The sequence below is a fragment of the Gallus gallus genome, chromosome 12 (assembly GCF_016699485.2).
Source record: "Gallus gallus isolate bGalGal1 chromosome 12, bGalGal1.mat.broiler.GRCg7b, whole genome shotgun sequence".
NCBI classification, from domain to species: domain Eukaryota; kingdom Metazoa; phylum Chordata; class Aves; order Galliformes; family Phasianidae; genus Gallus; species Gallus gallus.
Genome location: NC_052543.1, coordinates 9,281,285 through 9,303,153, shown reverse-complemented (window position 1 = coordinate 9,303,153; position 21,869 = coordinate 9,281,285). Strand labels below are relative to the sequence as shown.

The 21,869-nt window shown below is 50.1% G+C and overlaps 1 protein-coding gene and 1 long non-coding RNA gene across 2 annotated transcripts; one reads left to right on the top strand and one right to left on the bottom strand.

Moving 5' to 3' along the window:
* Positions 1-12: 12 nt before the first annotated feature.
* On the bottom strand, positions 13-19,071 carry COPG1 (coatomer protein complex subunit gamma 1). The gene is made up of 24 exons (NM_001030597.3): positions 18,923-19,071; positions 16,882-16,934; positions 16,001-16,081; positions 15,189-15,260; positions 14,312-14,391; positions 13,788-13,863; positions 13,578-13,670; positions 12,396-12,482; positions 12,098-12,255; positions 11,347-11,480; positions 10,929-10,996; positions 10,011-10,199; positions 9,445-9,540; positions 7,746-7,989; positions 7,296-7,371; positions 6,971-7,074; positions 6,739-6,864; positions 6,272-6,340; positions 5,778-5,920; positions 4,608-4,779; positions 3,547-3,644; positions 1,938-2,076; positions 876-974; positions 13-404 (listed from the first exon to the last, which is right to left on the bottom strand). The coding sequence occupies exons 1-24, from the start codon at positions 18,957-18,959 to the stop codon at positions 274-276; spliced, it is 2,625 nt and encodes an 874-aa protein (NP_001025768.2). The 5' UTR covers positions 18,960-19,071; the 3' UTR covers positions 13-273.
* On the top strand, positions 19,059-21,802 carry LOC124417152. The gene is made up of 3 exons (XR_006931288.1): positions 19,059-19,193; positions 20,338-21,322; positions 21,582-21,802. It is a non-coding gene; the product is annotated as an uncharacterized LOC124417152 (long non-coding RNA).
* The last annotated feature ends 67 nt before the right edge of the window (positions 21,803-21,869 follow it).

Below are 21,869 nucleotides of genomic sequence, written 5' to 3'. Positions count from 1 at the left end.
CGACAGAGGGAGGAGGAGCAACGAGAGGCTTTATTGTCAGCTCGGAGCGATGGGAGGGTGCCGGGCTGGGGGCTGGGGAAACAACAGGGCTCGCAACCGCCCCCCCCCGGGGCAAAGCGTTTCGTAAAATCGGAGCTTAAAAACACCGTTATTTTACAGACAGAACCCCAAATCCAGGTCCCCATTGTACTGAAGAAACCGCTGCAGCGAACGTGATCCCTTATCCCGGTGGTGGCAGAGAGGAGGAAGCACCGCCCGACGGGGAGGCAGCGCTCAGCCCACGGAGGCCATGATCACATCCACCGGGAGCTCCTCCGCGCTGCGGGCCGTGACCTGCATCGTCACCGTGTCGGTCAGCAGCAGGCGAGCCCGCAGCAGCACGTCGTGGCCGCCCCGGAACACACCTGGAAGGCAGCGGGACGGAAGGAGGCAGCGGGTTAGAAGGGACCCCGCCTGGCATCTCCTGCACCACGACCTACGGGGGACGCTCGCAGTACAAAGGCCTCGTGAAAATTAAGTTTAAAATAACTCCAGCTGAGGAGAGATCCAACCACTCCTTCAGCGGCCACCATTGGCTCTCACCAACCTCCAGCACATCCTGTGGCTGGGCAAAGAGGACCACTTCTCCCCTCAAGCTCCTTCCAGAACACAATGCCGCAGAGCACCGAGGCAGCCCACCCAGCTGAGCCTCAGCTCATCCCAGCTTCACCCCCTAGAGCCCCCCTCCCACTTCCAATACCAGCTGCCCTACACTTGCAGAAGACAAAATCCCACCCAGGGCTCAGTGAGCACATCACAAGCTCCTGCTCTGATTTTCAGCTCCGTGCAACCTCGCAGGGCCGCTGCTCCAGCAGAGACGTGACGGCACAGCTCACCTGCCAGGTACAGAGTGTGGGAGTTCTTGTTGTCTGGCACTTTATCCGATCGCTCGCAGGGCTGCATCCCCAGGAACTTCACGATATTGCTAACCGCCTCTGTTAAGAACAAGAAGTAGAACAGGCTCTGCATCACGGGTGCCCTGACAAGGACACACGGAGTGATGAAAGCCCCCCCTTGCATGTTACAGCTCATGTAACTCGTCCTGAGGGGGGCATAACGTTGGTGACTGCTGTGCTTTAAAAAGCCATCAGGGAGGCAGAAGCAACACACACAAGCAAAAAAAAAAAAAAGAGAGAGAAAAAAGCCACCAGCACGCTGCAGTTCTGTTATTTGATGCAGCCAAGGTGGCAGCGCAACAAGAACAGGGGAGTGAATGAGTCAGGCAGGAGGAGAGTGCAGCTGGCTGCACGCATACTGCACAGCCCTGTCAGCAAGCTTGCTTCTCTGGGGACAAATACAGAAGGAAGAAGACACCTTGCAGGAGAGAGAGGTCGAGAAAAAGCCTTAGGGAGGGTACTTCAAGCCCAAGGTGCTGTGCAAGGAAAAACAGGCATAAAGAGGTGCCCTTGTCCTGTAGCTAAGTCATCAAAAGGACCACATTTTTACAGCAACAAGCTGGATCTTTAATATGTGGTGAAAGGCAAGAGGGCTTTGCACCATGAGCCTGCCCACCAACCTCGTGTCTTCTATTTGCATCTGTTGAGTCTCCAAGGTCAGAGCATCTCCTCCTTTCACAGAAGGAAAGTGGGAGCTCACAGCTGAACTATGGTCTGTTTGGGAGGGTAGAGCATGAGGGCAAAGCAAGATGTTCTCCTGCTTCCCACAATGCAGGCTGGTCTCCACAGGGTCCAGAATACTCATTTGTTAGTTCAAGTTTCAGCAAATTTATTTTCACATTAACCAAAGGTCTTCATGCAACAGCTGCAGTGAAACTACTTGAAGGGTTTTGTCCTGTCTGCCTTTCCAAAAGAGATCTAACACCAGCCACATTGCACCTCCTGTCTTTGCTCGAGGGAGAGAAATGTTAAGAGCCCTACTGGGTTCAGACACTGCCTTACCTTCAAGGGTTTTAATTGCAGATAAAGTAAAGGTTTCTTCCTTCTCGTACTCATCACCCACTTCATCCCAGGCAGCTCCAAAGTTGGGCTTCAGAACTCGCTGGATGTGATCAGCCACTGTTACCTCAAGATCTTCAAGCTGGTGGTAAGAAGAGGTCCAAATGAAACATGGTCCTCACTTACCTTGCTCTCTCCAGAGTGAACTGTAGACTGGATTCCCTGAGATCAGGTGACCCAGGAGACAAGCCTCCCCTTTTACTCAGGAATATGTCAGAGCAAGCTCTGTCCCTTCTAGTTTGCTCAAGCAAAGAACAATTAGTTGAGCAGCTGCTTGTCCTGGGAAGCCAAGCTATGTCACTTCCAGGGCTTACAGAGCAGGCTCCCAACCTGAGCACAGCCCTTGGCCTGACAAGGATCAGAGCACTGGGCAAACAGCCAGAGCAGTGGACAAAACAAGAAAGCTGCTGGTGCTCACACTGGTGTACCATCTGCTACCCTGGAAGGTACATAAGCTTGTATTTTGCCTTCCTGGCCTCTTGTTTTGTAGGCTGGTAAAGTACCGTGAGACACTGTCAGATGCTTGCTATCACAGCAGGCTGCATGCCAAGATAGCTGAACTGCTCCTGTGACTACGTCTGTGCAAGGAACACCTGGGTTGGTCCCTCTGGAGCACATATTGAAGAGCAGTCAGTGCCAGAACTGTCCTGACACCAGCATGCATTCACTTCAGCAATCGCTGCAGGAAAGAATCTCCCCTTGAATCTAGTTGAAACAGATGGAAGAGTTTGTTTAAATCTCACTCTGATGCCCCGGTGCCTGGTGGGAAGCAGGCAGAGGGGTCAGCCTTACACATTCCTTTGGAAAAATCCCTCCCCACTCCTTCTGGGAGGACGCCGTGTCCTCAGTGATTCACTGCACAGCAGTTCCCCAATCAGATTCACAACAGCGACAGGCAACACAGAGAAAACAGCTTCTGAACGTAAGAGGGCAAACTGAATTCATGTCACAACATCCCTTCATCTCTGGAGGGAAAATACCACCCTCTGTGAGGCAGTTCCAGTTTCTGACCAAGCATGAGCTTAACTTCTTCCTGTGTGGTAAAACAGCCAGCAGACATGATTTCACACCATCAGTGCTTTCATCAGTCTCGGTGCTAAGGAGGTAATGCCAGAGGAAAAGCAAAGATGGCAGTCTTCCTATATCAGACAAGCCACAGGTAATGAACCACAGAGAGCAATTTTGGTGGGAAGAAGAGATGGCCAACAGCCTTCTGTCCCCAGAACTGCCCGTGCCACTGCTGGAGCCCATAGGGCACAGCCAACTGAGCCCAGAGGACACACCGTTGCTTCCCAAAACACAAGTATCTTGCACATCCAGGGGTCTGCCTGGAGAGCAGCAGGAAGATGCTCCAAAGGAGACAAACAAGCTCTCCAAACCCACATCTTGAATCCTGGGACAGAGGAAGCAAGACCCCTCTCTCCTTGTGATTCTGTCTGCAGCAGTGTCAGTGGGCACATCGTTGCTTGCATGGCAAGTTACTGGGTACAGATCACAACATCCCTCAAGACAACTGCAGTTTCTGTGATGTGGCGCACGCCCAGCTCCTTACCACATATTCATCCTCGTAACCCTCGTCGTCTGTCTCACCCGTGTTTGGATCACAGTCCTTGACAGTAAATTTCATCATGCAGCTGAACGTGCAGGCCACTGCAGGCAGGGGAGGCAAAGGCAAAGCTCACGTTACCACCAGATCCACTCCTCTGCAGGAGAATGGGGCTAGGAAACTTGGGGCAGGTGGGTTCTCCCCCTCCCAGTCAGCAGCACAGGCTGAGCACGTGACCTAGAAAGCGTGCTGACAGCTCCTCTCTCTCAAGGACAAAGTACTTATTTGTAACACTAAGGCCAGCAATCAGTGATAAATACAGACTCCCAACGGTTGCACCGTAATCTTCAGATCAAGTCCTGCTACTGACGAATATCAAGTTGTGTTGGGAATATAAACTAAGCATGTCCCATCAACCTCTTGCGAAGGAGGTGAGACCCTTATCTAGGGATCAGTTCATGCACCTTGGAAATGAAACCACCTTGCTCTGCAGCACAGCAATGATTAATACCACTCAGCTGGGAGAGGAAGTGGTGACTCATCTCTGAAGGTAGGCACTGCTGCATGAAGGGCAGCAACACACAGGTGAGCAGTCTCAGAACAAACCAGGGTGATGAGAGCACAGGTTGAGCCTGGTTTATGTCCCGGACAGTGACAAACAAGGGAATGTCCTGGAATTCTGGCCATTTGTCTGAAATGCTCCTTGAGTACTCTGTGCCCTCATAGCATATCACAGGCAAGCAGTCAACTACTCGCCTCCCCGTGTGCTAACACAAAGAAGAGCAGGTTAAAGGACACCCCAGGGTGCAACAAAGACATCTCAGCAGAGATCTGAATGCTCATCTGCCAGTTCCCACAGCCCGACTCAACAATGTTTTAGCACAAGGGAACCAGGAGAACGGAGGCCTGACAGCCTTCAAGCAGCAAGAAGTCATGCTTGGCATCACTCAGGGATGCACCCACACACAGTCTATTAATATCTGCAAGGTAGAATGCATGTGGGCGTGAGCAATACGGTATGCTTAATTCTGGGGAATATCAGGGAAAACAGAGCACAAACTGTTTACCTGCTGTTGGATCCTCTTCAGACAGTGCCACCAGAGTGTAGCAGGTGCCTGGCTGGTTGTACACCAGGCTTTTGGCAGGTATGTAACCAATGACCTCATACCCCTCTGTTGGCTCCATCTGCACAGTGACATTCTCCAGGATCTGATCATTCAGGGTGTTGGTACAGTCAAACTAAGCAGGGAAGGAGCGAACAAAGACAGCTTGAAGCTCTCAGTTATAGATGTAATAGCAGATTCACTTCACGCATAGTGGGAGCATGGTGTTAACTTGTGAAGTGTCTCTGTCTCAGCAGGGAGTCTGGCTCTGACAGGGTTCATGCTTCCATTTAGTCTCAGAGGAACTGGCATCCGAATGTTTTAGGGGAGAAGCTAAGAACTTTCAGGGGGTTCCAGTGCTCCGCTAACTTATTTTTATATTACATATACACATTTTTTAAGGAAATGACACAATGATTTCAGCAGATCTAAACCTGATGTTTACACTTTGAACTGCCTGCAGTGACAAATCACTCAACTTTATATAGCCCTTCCTGGCAAGCATACAATAGAAACAAAGATTAACTCCTCTGAGGACTATGAGCAGTTCTGAGTTTTTGAGAAAGAAACTGGCTACAAACAAAACATGGCTGCTCGTAAGTTAGCACAAGACTTGCTTGAACTCCCTGAGGGCCAGGTAAAGAGGCTGGTGCATTGATTGAACAATTCCCACACAGCAGGAGGGTGATCCAGCTAAGGCCAAGACTCACAAAAATAAGCACCTATAATGCTAAAACAAAATGCAGGCAAATAAGAACCCTCTCCCATCCCGTTGGGTAACATGTTCAGCCTCCCAGATATGGCAGGCTTCACTCTTCTGTGTTCAAAGCATGTGCCTGGGGATCCTGAGGAAATAACAGGACTTCCCTTGCCAGCTCCTCCATGAGAACAGCCCCACCTAGTGCCTCTCTCATTGTCACTTTGATTGCACACATATGCATTGTTCAGTCAAAACCACATGCACGCTGATTTATCTTTTTTTCCTGAGGCTCTGCTGACCTGAAACTAAGGACCCACTACACTGATGAGCTTTGAACACAGATATCCTTGAGCTATTTCTTCCCAGTGAAGTTTTTACTGGTCAGGAGCTTATTTTCCAATCCTCTTTTGGCACCGCATGCCATAGCTACTCACCTGGAACACCATGTGGCTGACAAATGTGTGCTTGGTGCAACGAACCACATACTCTGTTTCCAGCTCTGTTAGGGCAACAGGCTCTGGGGAAGACTTGAAGAGTGGGCCCAGTCCCCGGAACTCTGGGATCGCTCCCAGTTGTTCTGAAACAGAGGATGTAGAAACAATTGCTTTCCCCAGCCACAGAAAACTGTCAACTTTCTCAAAGCCTTCAGTTAAACAGCTGGAAGCTGCTGCAGCAAGTGTAGTCATCCATCGAGCAGCCACAGCATTCAGTAGGAACTTCTAAAATTAAAGGCAGTCTCGTCTTTCTTCTGCACACATCTGCCAACTGCCCACATCTACTGCAAGCATCCCCAAGAGCAAACAACCAATTCAGATGCCCATGCCACTCTTTGAGGGGAGATGGGGAAAACTGGAGTGGATAGGCAGGCTCAGCTAGAAGAGGTACAGTTCTCACGTACAGGTGTAGGAGAGGCCTTGCATCAGTTTACCTTGGAATATCTCTTGCCGTGTTGCTGCCACTTTCTCTGGCTGTTTGGCTACAGCAACAGGGGCATTTTCTGCAAGGGAAAAAGAAAAACCAACAATGAAAATAATCAAGTGCAACCAGGAATAGTAACCAAATCGAAAAACAGATCATTGACTAAGTAAAGGAGAGCTCATTTCTCATTCTTGCTATAGAGCAGACACCCATTTTTAGCTTCCTAAATGCCTTTGGTAATCCTCATTGAAGCTACTGCAATTCAAACAATTACTATTATTAGCAGTTGGACTAACTGAAACACTAGAGTGGGAGTAACAAGATTTGCTGGCCTTTGTCTTTACAGAAGATATAATCCCACAAAATTTGAAGAGGATGGATCTCAGCAATTCCCAGCAAGGCCAATGCAGATCAAGGGCTGGATCTGCTAGGGAACTGTCAGCAATTTAGATCAGCACACAGCAGACTGATTCTCACCTGCTCTTTGCTCGATGATAGGAGCTGTTGCCAAAGGAACAGATTTCAAATCAAAGGGTTTCTCGGAGGGCTCCAGGGTATACTGATGCAGAGCCCTCTCCAGGCCAGGGATGGACACTGTTAAACCTGGGGACAGAAGGAACAAGCCCCTGAGACTGCAGATAACGCCATCTCTTTGTCGTGTATTAAACCAGGAGAGGTGCAGTCTTGTTTTGAGGACTTTCTGTATTACCGTTCAGGATGTAGCCAGCATTGAGGGCTTTCTGCTTTTGCTCCAGAACATTCAGGTAGAATGTGGCTCTGTCTCTCACTTCATTGTCATCGTCCATCACACATCTGAGAAGAAAGCAGAAAACTTGCTTCAGCACAAGGCAGTGAGGCCCATGTGAATCAATCCAGGTTCATTATATGTAATAAATTATAAAATATTACGTTCTAATGTTATAATTTACTATATAATAATTAAGCTTAATTATAACTACAACTCAGTAGCATCCTCACTCTGCCCAGGGTCTCCAAATAACCTGTCTGTCCCTGTAATGTTGAGTGACACTCACCTTTTCAGTAACACTAAGATACTGGGTAACATCTCCTCATTCTGGGCTCCAAACTTGGCCAGGGCACTCACAGCACCTGTAACACAAGTCATAAAAAAAAGAATTAGGATACAAAGAAATCACGTGAATTTTCCTCCATCCCCCAGGTGTGTTCAAATGGCACATTAGAGACTCTAGACCTAGCAGACAGCATTACTGTAACTAGAGAGAAGCAGATGTATTAGCAAAGTGCCTGAAGACCTCCTCTGCCTAGTTCCATGGGGTCCCTGTATCATCTCCTGTTTCTCAGCTGCAGGCCAGCTCTTTCATCAGTACTACCGCAGGATCTTTGTCATATAAAAACATCCACTCAGGACTACAGCAAATCACAATCCTCAAAAACAGAGGCATTCATGCACTATATTTCCTTGACAATCTATCAAAGGGCAGCTTTCCAAGTCTATATCTTACCTGCCCGGACTTCTTCATGCTCCAGGACAACCCTGTTGTAAATGAAGCGAATGTATTTGGAGGGGTTATTGGTTTTAGGCCCTTCTTGGCCCAATAGGTGGAGGATACGTGTAGCCAGCACAGTGAACTCGCAGTCCTCAATGAATTCACAGAGGTGAGACAGGCCTGTTTCTTTGCTCTCTGAGTTTTCCTCAATGATGCTGATGATGCAGTCCACAATGGCTCGCTTGTATTCAAAGCCACCCTAGGGAGCAAAGGGAACTGCTCAGCTGGAAAGCTCAAAGCACGTCAGACATTCTGAATTAGCCAGGCAGGAAAGAATTTCCTTTGAAAAGGTCACTCACTCTCAATGCTTTAAATCTGTGCTTGAAAGGAGAAGGGCAGTAAGGCTGCCCACCTCTTTTGACCCTCTTTATTCCCAGAGGACCAGCTAATACTCAACCTCTCTTGCCAGCATCCTTCAGAATAGCTGTAGTCAAGAAAAAAAACAAATCCTAGAGAGAGAAACAGAATCCATCAGCCTGAAGGGCTTACAGCTCCTTTAAAATCATCTGCTGCTAGAATTAGTGCATAAAAAACAGCCATGTGGGAGGAGAAAAATAATCAGACTTCTCTTTAGCACCAGACATCTGAGGATGAATCACACGAGAAGTATATTAAGGATCATATCTGCCACAGCAGGGCCCAGCAAATGGCCCTATTAGTGTGGGAAGACAGGCAGTCAATACCTCCCCAGGCACACCCCATAACCTGACATGCCATTAACACTCAGTTATCTTCAGACATTATTTACTAGTGTCCTCAATACACACCACAGGATTAAACTGCATGCTATCCTCTGCCAATTACATGTACAGTTCTGTGCATTTGGGGGATCTTTCTGTAGCTACCTGGGATTAAAGACCCTGTTAAACAAAATGGTTTGAACTACAAAACCACATTCATAACGATGCCATCCACAGAAAATCTGGGCATGTAGCATGGTCCATTTTTCACAGGAGTAAAATGAGGGCCTTCAGTTTGTTCCCAAACAAGAGGTTGTAATTGGCAGGTGATGTCAGTCAGAGCAAGCAGCGGTGCCAGCTGTGTGGCAGGCATGTTAGCTCATTTAGAAACAAGCCTCAGCAAGCTCTGCTCCATAAGGCTGCCTTTCTGCAAACTGTCAGACTGAATGCAGAGAATGGTTGTAAGTACTCATGAACCCTTCACTGCAACAGCACAGAGAACAAAACAAAAGCGATCCTGTGTAATCAGTAAGTTGCTACTTAATCTTTTGTACAGGACAAAACTGCTTGGAATTTGCTGTCCGAGTACAAAACTGGTCCAAATGTGAAACATCTATGGTCTGCCAACAGATCTGCTGTTGCCTGCGTTTGCTTTGAGAGTAAGACCCCAGAAAAATCAAAGAATGAAAACCACACTGAAAATATGCCAGTGGTCATTTCTGTTGGATTGCAAGCCCTTTATGGCTGGTAAAGACTCTCATTACATGGCATTATCAGTAGAACTCAGATTCTCAGAGGAACTACTGTGCAGTCCAGCAATTCATACGTACCATGATAGTAAAATTACTAATATGTTCCCACTAAAGCTTCTGTCTGACCTGTCCTAAATTGTACTTGTCCTATTATGCACTCAGAGTCCCTAAATCTCTGACAATACAAATAAAGAACAAAAACCAGCTGCCCTGCAAACTCACCTCTTCCCGCAGCATAGTGAAGAGAAAGTTCATGAGGACAGCGTGTTTGCGAGGGTACTTCTGACACAGTGCATTGATGGCCTGCACTACTACAACCTGGAGGAAAAAGGGGCAAGTCAAAAGGAGGACAGTCTCATTGGGCAGGAATATAAATAGTTGAACAGCGTCGATTTGGTGCTGGGCTCCAGCCTGGAAGCTATGGTTTTGCCTTTAGTTAATCAACAGAGTTCCAGGAGGATACTAACCCAGAAATTAGAGGAGACTGACCTTTAATGTGCTGGTCGGTCCCTAGAAAAATGCTTGCCATGCTTGCTGGATTCAAAAAAGAGAGACTTACTAATCAAAAGGCTTCTCCCTAGAAGGGTGCATATGACTCTGGAGCTGAGTACTATATGACTAAGGCCTGACTTAAGCTGATAGGATCAGATTCTCTCTTGCAAAAATGATGCAGCCCAGCTGCTGGAAAGAGCTTAATCCAAGTGTTGAGAGTACACACACAAACATGGACAAAGACTAAGGGGTTCCTTAAGGTATCTGTGTATTCCCCCCTCTTCCCACCTCCTTACTTTGAATTCATCTGAGATTTCTGACATGAAGGAGGAGATCTGTTTCATGAGCCGGTCGATGCTGCTCTCACTGCCAGTTTTCAGCAATGTGGTGATGGCCAGGGTGGCTATGCTGCGGTTGGAGTCTGTCACAAGATTCTCCAGGTCCAGATTACAGGCGGTCACAGCAGACGGGTGCTTCATGGCCACCTACAGAAGATGATAAAAAGTGGAAAAGCCATTGTGGTTATTGCTAACTGATCCTTTTCAGAGACTGCTCTGTAAGCTCTCAACCCCTTCATATTAAAATAAATGCCACAGATGGCACACGAGGGTCATCTTAAGCAAGCTATTCAGCCAAGGTTTAAGAAACAAGCTCTTTCTTCCTGCAGAATCACATCTACTGCTGGCAGAGAAGCCAGTAATAATAAATGATCTTTAGTTTTTCCTCACTTATTCTCTTCAATAAATTAAAGTTCAGATTCTGCAAAGAAAATTAACTCCCACCAAAAACTCAGCTAGCCTAACTAACAGGTTTTCCAAGTGGAAGCACAGACATCACCACTCTTTTCCTTTTTAGAGTTGACAAAGTCAAGGGAAAAGCTAGAGCAAAGACTGCCATGGAGCAGCCAAAAAGAAGCACCAAGGTTCGATCTCTGTACTACCAGGAGCCCCTTCCCCACAGGAAGCTCAGAAGGGAAAAGTAGTAACATGCAAGAACAGTAACACACTCTTACACAGACCTGTAAAAAAGATTGCATTTTTCTTCTGTAAAGTGTTCTTTTTATTCCTCTTATAAGCAAAGAAACACAAGGTTATAGCCCAAAGGTGGATGTTATTCACATAAAATCACCGCCCAGCCTGGCCCCTTTCTTTTCTTGAGTCAGTTTCTCTTGCACTGGGAGATGCAATTATAGCTCCCTGGAAACCAGTTCCTACCTTGTTGAGGGTACGGACAGCTGCGTATCTCAGTGCTGCTTTCGGGGAACTGCAAAACAGCTGCAAAACTGCAAGGCAGGAATATCAACAAAAGCAGATGTTTAGGCAATCTACTATTGGAAAGCATTTCCTACCCATAGCATGAGATTCAATGAAGAGACACGGGATATACAAGCATAAGACAGCTAAAAATGTGCTTAAGAAGCAACTGGATTTACCAGGTTCTTTCCTCTCCTCCCTGTTGCTCCCTTTGCCACACCTCAGTTCACAGCCATCTCTCACCCATCTGCCTCTCAACAGGAGAACAGCACCAATGCAAGCCCAAAACTATACAAGGTCCTCCTTTCTTAGTGTAAACAGCAGGCACAATCATGTAGGCCTAGAACTCCCTCGCTGTTGCCATGAGCATCACATTTACCTGAGACAGCTGGTGCCAACTCTTTGGCAGTGCAGTTGGGAAGGTTAACAATGGCAGAAGCAGCTTCGTAGACCACCATCTCATGTTTGTTTCTTAGGCAGCTCTCAATGAAATCAAACAGGGGACTATCACGGCTAAGGGACAAAAAAAAAAACAAACAAACCCAAGAACAAATGAAAACAAAGATGCTAGCAGAAATTAAGAGTCCAGCAGCAGAATAGGACAAGTCCATTGCCTGCAGAAAGGTAACAGCAGCCATAAACCCACTGTCCTCAGATTCTGCATGGGTCATTAGACTGCACTTCCAGCATGCTCGGCTCTCTTCTGAGCTACAATCTCTGCCTTACAGGCTAACTGGAACCTCCCTCAGCTCTCACACAACGCTCACCATACATACCACAAATCTCATCCTCCTGGAAGCCAAAGCGCACATGTGCTAGCCAAGGAGAAGATAGAGAAAATGAAACAGTATCTTGATAAAGAACAGCTACACAAAACTAGAAAGAAAAATGCAGTATTTCATGTGCAAGCACCTACAGAGACATGACTTGCAGAAGCAATTCCCTAACAACATGAAAGCATCCTGTTATTTTCTCTGCTGCCTTTCAACTAGCAATTAAGGGTTAGAAGTTGCACACTGCTCTTCAAAGAACAGAAATAATTGCTCTCATCAGACGACAAGCAATCCCACAAGAGGAGACGAAAGCAGGACCTGAGGAAATTCTTCCTACAGGGAAAGGAGCCTCCTCACCTGCCTGCCTCCTCTTCCAGCAGCTTGCTGGCTACTCGGATCATCATGCAGTAAGCAAATGGTGACTTGAGGCCATGGCGTGTGAACTTGCTGAGCATCTTGTTGACTGCCAGGCGATCATTCTTCCGCACATGGTAGAGCAAGCCCAGAGCATGATACTGTTCAGGGAAACAAAACCACACTGAGCTCTTTATACTTTTATCCCCTCTGTGGCCTGGTGTGTCCAGCTGAGCACCAATAGTTTGCTCCGCTCCCAGCTGCTGCTTGTAGCTCCCCACCTTGCCATTGGGCTTCCTACCTGTACCATGATATTGTCACTGGAAGCTGCCTCCTGAGCCTCGTTCACCCAGCGTTTTACCACGTCAAAACTGGTCTTCAGCAGGTGCTGGTAGAGACAAAACCACAGAGAACCCATGAGAGAAGGATGGAGGAAGCTCTGGGAATCACCGCCAGTATTAAGAAGAACCAAGTCTTCCTCATGAGGGCGCTGGAGACAGCAACTTGTAAAAGAGCTGAGGACTGGGATGCAGAGACCTGACCTTGCTGACTGAAGCCTGGAGAGGCTGAACACCTCCCACAGAGCCCTCACATAGCAAAGGTGGGAACAGCAACAGTGACACACTACCCTGCAGGAAATCTCCTGGCTCGTTTATCAGTATTAGCAATCAGAGGACAAAAGAAACAGTTTGACAAGAAATAATGCTGCAGTGTTCACACCATGGCTACAAATTGACTGTGCTGGGTATTACACATACAAATCTCTTCACTCTTGTCTGCAGAGCTTACCATCTCCAAGCAATTCAACAGACCAAAGCTCCTCAGGCTACTTTTAGCACTCTTATTGACAGGAAGAACATATATACTAACCTGAGCACTGGACCACCAGCATCTCTGCCATAGTGCCTAATAAATATCACACCACTGGATACTGACTCACATTCCACCTTAAACCCTAACGCTGCTAAATCTGTAAGGTTGGTATTTAGTAGGATGCCCAGGAAACATAAGCATCAGAGGCATCTGCACCCCTAAGCTGGTCATTTGTTCTCTCAAAGATGCATTCAGCCACAAATCACTTAATAAACTGATGAGATCCAAAGGCTCTTGTGACCACTGTACTGCTTTTACTACATGCAATGTGGGCAGCCCTTGGACAAGCTTCCTTCCTCTGCATTAGCACATCTTGGTCCTGACAGTGCCTTCACCCATACAGCTCCAAGCACTTCACACACGGAGAAAGGATGTGCTGCTTTCTAATAGTGCAGTAAGTCTCCAGAATTAAATTACTTTGAAACAAACTGTGATCCAATTGTATTACACTGAAAAATAGTGTTTTTTCCCCTCGCCCTCTCTCCTTTCTCATGTATGCTCTACCAAAGGACAACTCCAATATGACACTCCCAAGATGTCCAGTCCCACCACAGACAAGTTCTCCCCAGCTGGACCATTACATCATGCCCTCCCTGCAGGGCATACCTACCAAGGAGGACACCAGAGCAGAGCTGGACACACTTGGCACTTTGTCAACAATGGCCTGCTTCATGTAGCGCTCGATGGCCTGTAGCATGGTGCTCTGCAGGGAGAAGGAAACAACAGCTGATAAGGAAAACCTGTCAGGAGTGTGAAAGAGGAGATGCAATAGGATGGGGTGAATGGCCTAGGGCTGCCCCAAAAGAAAAGCTGCACTTACATCAGTGATTTGACAGAGCGCTCTCACAGCAGGACCTCGGTAATTGTCATCCTTCCCAGTCATGTCTTTGGTTAAGCTGGTTGGAAATAGGAAGCCCTCAATACTGCACTCTTGAGCCAGCAGCTCCTAGGGGCATGCAGAGAGCCCACAGAGCAGCCGGCAGACAAGGGCACAGCTAAGTGTCAAGCAGGCAAGTGCAGGTTTTAAGCAAGTCCCACCAGAGTGGGAAGGCAGGAGGAGATCCGCTTGCAATAGAGGAAAGTATGTCAGCACTGCCACATCACGTAACCAAAAGTGACAATTCAAACACTTAAGAGCATGGGCTATGGGCACACAGCACATTTCAAATGCATCACTAAGAGTTCAGTGTCTGTATTTGAATAGCCTCTTTCAAAGGAGTTTTTCTTCACCAAGAACATTCCCTGTCTTCATAGTGCTTGGAGACAGGAGTTGTCTCCAAGAGGCTGGAAGGGCATTTCTGGAGAATGCATGAATGTCATAATAGCAAAACCAAAATGACTGACCTGCTGGTAACAATGATTACATCTTCTGCAATAGAAGACATCTCTTTGATAGTCAGGTAACACATCCTGCGAAGAGTTGGCTAAGAAGGAAAGAGGAAAGACAGACATCAGCAGAGAGGATCCCAGGTAGGAAGAGATCTCCATTTTTCCTGCTTCCATGACTTTATTGTGAAGAACAACAACCTGGTACTCTCAGAGAGCCACAGTGCCCAAGTGTAAAAAAAACAAAAACACATTCATTAACAAAGCAGCCCTTCCTCTTCTAAATCCCTCAGCCTTAGGATGAAGCCACAGGGCTACCAGATTTACCTACATCTATAGTTTCATCTTTTACTTGTTGTTTACATGAACGAGGCAAAAAATCTTGAAATCGGGAGCCAAGGGCAATCCATTGCCTCAGAAGCAAGAAAAAAAAGCAATCTGCACCTCAGAGCCTGAGGATTTCTAAGTTCATCTCACAATTTCGATGCTTTGTAGTTTGGGGGACAACTAGTGATGGTAATACCTCTGTGGGTAGGTACTAATTTCTGGCCTCCTCCAGGTAACAGTCGCTTACTCTCAGCAGGAAGCAGGCTCTTTGGATACTGGGCACAAAGCAAAGCATATCTGATTACACACTTGACCAGTGCCTAGAACCATCTCAAGAGTTAGACAGCAGTTTAGAGGAAGAACCTATGTTTCAGGAACAAAGACTGCTTTAGTTAAGCTGCTACAAGAGCAAGGTAATGAAGCTGATCTGTTTCTAAACCTTTATCCTACTCTTCTCAATTAGATCCGCAGCTCCAGGCAGGCTGACTGCATAAAATGACATCCTGAGGCTGAAAAAGACACTGCTGACAACTAGATAAATACAGCAGAAAACAAGAAACAGACTTACATCATTGGACTGAAACAGCTTTGTCATGGCAAAGAAGGATTCGGTAGCTTCCATGACACCAAGGTGCTCCCCCTAGAAGAAGTTAGAAAAGAAGGAAGGAAATCCCAGTTACCAGATCTGGTCCTGCTGCAGGTGCGAGGCTCAGTCTCACACATAAGGAGAACAGGCATAGTGTGGTTGGAAGCAGATCTCCTTCACTGTTCTCAAACAGAGTAAAATCCTGCCTGACAAAGGCCCCAGCCATCACTGAATGTTGCTTACTTGTCAGTGTAGATGACAGCATGATTTATCAGGTTACTAAAAAAAAAAAAAGACTTGTGACAAGACAGCTTCTTTATGGGTGCAGAACAGGTTGGATCTCCATGGCTTGTGTAAGAAAAGCTTATGCCATACCTCCTATAAGCACCACAGCTACTCAGAGCCAGCTACAGCCGTTGCATATAATGAGCAGAGAGACCCTGGGGCAGGGAAACCCCATGAGATGGGTAGATAACTTTACAAAGCTGGTCCTTATTGCACACAGCTTCAGAGACCCAACAGCCTGGACTGGCAACCATCTTTGGCATCAAAGAGCTGTAAGCTTACAGCTTCCAAGTAATAATAAATCACAGACATCTCTTCATATTTAGCTGCTCCTACCTTCTCTATCCCACAGAACGTTTTTAGACACGAAGGCAAGTAGAAGCTTAGTAGCACAGAACTTATTAAAATGCTTTTATTGGATATAGTCAACAAAACTATTCAGAAGACAAAGTTTAGTTAGAGAAAACTAACAGTCAAAAGAATGTATCAGCTTGTTTTTTCTCCCTTACCTGGTTTATGAGGTACAGAATCTTGGTGAGGATGTGAGCACATTTCCGTGGGTTTATGGGAGTCTCATTAAACACGCGTGCCTGGAAACAAACCACAGACAAGGATGCTGACATCAACACCCCCTAATAAACATTGTCCTGTCTGGCCCGATATAAACAACAAACTGTTGGTGAGGTATGGCAAAATCCACTTGATGACTTTGTATCAGATATCCCCCAATTCCTGCTAAACAGGACCCCATTTAAGCAGATGGTTCTATAGTCTCATCCTGAGCTTGCAAATGCAAGCACAATGAAAGTTTAAGGGTTAAATCCTCCTCACACTTTCACCCACACGAGTTTGGATCGTGTGCTAGCTAAAACACTACCCTCCTGACAGATGTCAGCTAGCTCTGTGAGGCTAACAGGAACCAACACCATCCACCATATGGCAAACGAACAGATAACGCTGAAATAACAGGGTCTGGGGACTGAGAAGTCTACCTGATGTCAAACAAAAAGGGTTTTATTTCAGACTAAAATCAGAGTTGACTCAATAACCAAACGCAGCCTGCTCTCTGGCTTTGAAATCTACAAGCTCGGGGTGTTCAAAGCTGATTTCCCAACTTTCCTGTTTTAGGGTGAGCTTTCCCAGCCAGTCACATTCTGTATTACTACTTACCATTTAGAATGTATTTTGTTACAGAGATCATTTCAACCCTCTCCCTTCTTCCCTCCAGCAATAAAACAAGAACTAGTGGGAGTATTGCCCCGTACTTTAGGTGCTAGTAGGATCACAACAAAGTCCTGCTTCACCACTAATATTCCCCATTGATCTACTCAAGAGTTGGGGACACGCCAACCAGAAAGGGCAGCACAAAGGACAGCTTCTAAGGATATACCTCTTGCAAGACTGCACTCTTCTCCAGGTGCTGGAATGGGTTGGAACCCCCACCTGCAAAATAAAGACAAAGAAAGTCCAGGGATTCTGCTATGGGAAAGCAACTCTCAAAACACACCTACAGTTTAAAGGTAAGCCCAGCATTTATTGGGTAGCTTTTTCATGAACGCCACACAATCAGTGCTCCTCTTTTTAAGCAGTATTAATGGGATGATTCTCCAGCAGTTATGGAAGACAGAGCAGACAGGACATCCTTTGATTTGTCACCCACCACGAAGTAACTTGCCATGAGTCTGATCAGCTGTAAAGTAAGGAGCCCCAAGGTACCACTTCCAGCCCCAGGGCTGAGATGTTGCTGACAGTTAGAGTATCAATAAGACAGTCTGAGGAACAAAAGCTTAGAATCACAGACACAGAGAGAGTGCTCGCCAGGCTGGAGAGTCGGGAGTGCTTTATCCCTTCATTATAAACCAATCAGGAATCCACCAGTAAATATTCTTTGGCTCTATCACTAATTAAGAGAACAAGACAGCAAATGAGAGAGTCTGGACACAGAATAACATTCATTGTTCCTCTTAATAGAATAAATTATATTAAACAATGAACAACTCACTAATTAAGGATGAAATAATCTGAGAGAAAAGCATCATTATTCTGCATTCTCTCTATTAGCTTGCCTCCTTCTAAGCATCTCTGAGCCACAGCATCTCAAAAGCTGTCGGTTATTGATAAGCAGGCTGTAATTAGTACCGATGTTCAGTCTGGCTCTGGGACAAACAGCCTTTTCCAGTGCTACTCCAACACTTAACAAGCCTGAGCTCTAGGAATGGTCCAGCACAACCTGCCCTGCCCCAGAAGCATCGCACACTGCTGCCCAGAGCCTCTGCAACAGAAGGCAAAGCCATTTGCATCCTGACTCATTTCAGGTTCAGCATCCTCCACTGACACAGGCTGTTTGCAAAGCCAGCAGGGGGCTGAGCGAAGCACAGATGCTTTGGTGGCACTGGGAAGAGAAGAAAACACGGGGGAAAGAGCGAAGTGCTTCTGCTCTAAGCATCTGAAAGCTCTGTAGAAAATGGTTAAAGAAGCCCTCCTAGCAGCACAGTACATCTACGCTCCCAAAATCACAGTATGGCTTGGGTTGGAAGGGACATCAAAGACCATTTAGTTCCAACCCCCTGACCCAGGCAGGGCTGTCAGCTACTCAGTGAGGCACCAGCTCAGGCTGCCCAGGGCTCCATCCAGCCTGCCCTTGGGCACCCCCAGGGATGGGGCACCCACAGCTCTCCAGGCAGCTGTGCCAGCACCTCGCCACCCTGTCAATGCAAACTATCCCTGATATCAAGCCTAAACCTCCCCTCTTTCCGTTTAGCTTTAGCTACTAATGCTTTTCAACAAAAAGGTTGAAAGAAAGCCTTCCTAGCAGCAGCCTACAACCCCTAAGCTGCCCATCAGTGACAGCACCCCTCGCAGCACTGAGCATCTGGAAATTCATCACACAGCACGGCTCACCCAACCGTTCTTCTGATCACAGAAGGGGAAGCAGACACAGTGCAGGCAGCACCCCGACAAAGCTCCCAGCACCAGGCGGCCAGCCCCGATTCGCACCGATCCACACACCCCGAAGCGCGGATCTCACAGCAGCCCCACGTAACGCCCCCGGGTGCACCGCCGACAGCCGACGGCGGCCGCTCAGCCGGCACTGCACGGGGCAGCCCGGAGGAGCGGAGCGGCGGGACGTCAGCAGGCAGAGCCCAGCCCAACGGCGGGGCCGGGGACAGCACCGCGCTGCGACACGTACACAGCCCAGGGAGGCGGGGGCGGCGCCGGGGGTCCTCCTTCCACGCGAAACCAGCGGGGCCCGAACGGACTGCTGCGGCGAGGAGAACGCGCTGCGATGGACGCGCGCAGCGACGGAGGACCGGAGAGCTGCGGCTGCGAGCGGGGCCCGCACAGCTGCAGCGCAGCCCCGGCCGGGCCCTACCCACACGGCCCCACACGGCTCCCCCCGAGCCCTCCCCCGGCCGCCCGCCGCCCCTCACCCGACTCCTCGTCCTTCTTGTCGAATTTCTTCAGCATGGCGCCGCCGGCGGCTCAGAGAGTCCCCTCCGTGAACCGAGCCGAGCCCGTCCCGTCCCGCTGCCGCCGCCCGCCCCTTCCTGCCAGCCTGTCACTGCCGCCGCCGCACCGCGCAGGCGCGGGCCGACCCGCCGTGACGTAACTGCCGGCGGCGCCGCAGGTACGGGAGGGGCGGAGTTCCGGGGAGGGGGCGGGGCGCTGAGCGGTGTCCGTGGATACGGAAGTGATTGACAGGTGGGGGGGGAGAAGGGTGAGGTGCGATTGGCGGAGGGAGTGGGGCGGGGCTCGGGGGGCTCCGGGGTGGGCGCAGCGGTGGTGGGCGCCGGGTGAGGGCTGCGCGTTGTGGGCAGCGGGTTGGGGGGCACGGCGGGGTTCGCGGGGATCAGCTTGGGGCTGGGGGTGCCAGCGGGCAGGGGTCACCGACGTGGCAGACACCGGGACCACGGGACTCGGGGACCAGGGGGAGACAACGGGCCCGGGGGTGCGGAGGAGCTGGTGGCACCCGGGGAGCGCTGGGAGGAGCTGCGGAGGGACGCTCCGGGACCGGCGGCAGCAAAGGGACAGCGTGGCACCCGGCAGCAGCGGGGCCACCGGCAGGGACGACACAGCAGTGGGTTTGGGGCCGAACCCCTATCGATATCCCAGTGTCACCCGGCTGTTTCCCCGCACCCCCATTGCGGGGCTGTGACCCTTCACTCCCCGCTCACCCCAGCACGGCAGCAGCTGGCCTGCACCCCCCGCTCCACTCCCCACCCCCAGAATAGCACCCCCACAGTGGGGTCACCCCGACACCACCCCAACGCCGTGCTTGCTCACCCTGCACCAGGATCTCCTCGAAGAGCATGGCCGTGTCCAGCCCGGCCCCGGCAGCCCCAGCAGCCCCGGCAGCAGCCCCAGCCCTGGCCCTGCACTTTGCACAGGGCGGCCGCACGCCGCCTGCTTGGCATTTATCTTGGGGCGCATGGCAACCCCGGGGCGGCGCTGAGCGGCATCACACGCTGCACATGTACAGTGCTCATCGGTCTGGGTGGGCTTTATGGCGTACGGAGCGTCTCGACAGAGGGTACATGGAGAACTGGGGGTCAAAAAGGCGTGGATGGGCCCCCCTGGGGCACACCAGTAGAGGCGCGCTGGGGACAAGGACGTGCACACACAGACCCCGCTGCACCAGGGCTGGCTCAGCCTGGCGCTTTGCTCCCACGGTGCTGACGTTGGGTTTTTAGAGCAGCAGCTGCTGTGTGCACGCCATCCATGCAGCACATCCCAAGGATCAGTTTGTCTGGGGCTAACTTCCTGCACCTGCACAGCTGGGTGTAGGGAGCAGCTGCCAGCAGCCCCTTCCAACCCCCCCTACCCCCTCCCCCTCCTGGCCCCACAGAGTCCTTTGGCTGTGGCTGTGTGTCGTGGTCACTTCCTGCGCCCTATGCGTGCCATCAGCTCAGCGTTAGCAGCCGCCTTGGCTTGCAGCTCCTTCTCCCGGGCCAAGTCCAGCAGGATCCTCAGGATGTGTGTGGGGACATCGAGGGACAGGGACACCTTTCTTGCCGTGCTGCTCTTTTTTACCACAGCGGCTCTGTTGGTGTCAGGGTTTGGCAGCCAGGGCCATGCTTCTCTCACCGACTCCTCCAGCAGCAGCTGCGTGGTTCCATCCAACTGAGAGCCATCCCCAGAGCCGTGGCCACGTCTCTCCCCAGGGAGCCCCAGCATTACCCCGCTGCTGCCCTCCTTGTCCCAGCCATCTTCATGCCAGGGGACACCGGTCACAGCGGGGCCGTGGGGAAGGCTCAGCCCCTGCACCATGCCCCATGGCAGTAGCAGGAAGGGCAGCAGCACAGCCTGCAGGAACAGAGCGCGGCACTCAGCATCACCCCCCCACCTGGTGTCCCCTGTCCCATTCACACCCAGGGGACGGGGCGGTGGCAGCGTAGGGATGGGGTGATGATGGCAGCGTGGGGACAACACGGCGTCTCCTCCCGCAGCCACTCCCCGCCCCACAGCTGCCCTTTGGTCGGGAACGTGTGACGTGGGACTGGGACTCACGCCACCACTGCCTCCTTCCAAGCCGCCCCCCCCAGGAGTGCCACCCCTCAGCTCTGTGGGGCAAAAGCTGCCTTCTCGGATGGAACGATTTGCCCCAAATAAGCAGAAGGGTGACAAGAGCATGATGCAGCCACCTGCACGGCATCCTCAGCATCCTCGTCTGCAGGACCCTGCGCTGCTCTCGGAGCTGGCTGCAAAAAGCCAGAGGGAAGCAGCGGAATGCAGCCAGCATCCTCATCCTGCATCCCACCTCCTGGGTGAAACCCTTTGGAAAGCACCAGAGCGGGCAGCCAGAGGCAGCCGGATGAGTTGCAAACTGGGTGGTGAGTGATGGCAGAAAGCATCCAACCCCTGAAATTGAGCCGTTTCCCAGGTAAATCCCCCCCAAAGGACCGCTCAGGGGTGCAGCCTCACCATTTCCTGCAGTCCTCGTCCCCCGCTGCTCTCACGGTGTAGGGGTGGCAGATGGGGTTTGCACTGCTCAGGGCTGAGCCCTGGCTCTTATCCTGCCCCAGCTCCACCTCCTGCCCCCCCCGACGGCACACAGCAGGGCCACTATTAACGCATTTTGCCTCATCACAGATGAAATCACCCCGGGATGCGGGTGGGCGTTTGCCCCCTCATAGAGCCGAATTTGGAGGGGATTTCGGGAACTCGGCATAATCATCTCACACTGGACATCCAACTAACTGCTGCTCCATAGAACCGAGCCTCCCCATAGGCTCTGCTGCGGGCTGGAGTGCCTGTGCTCATGGGGTGGTGGAGAGAGGAAATAAACGGGGCTCTGTTCTTCCTTCTGGAAACGGACAGGAACTCACTCCCCCCAGCATGGCAGAGTGGCCAAAATTAGACCAAGGCACTGATTCACAC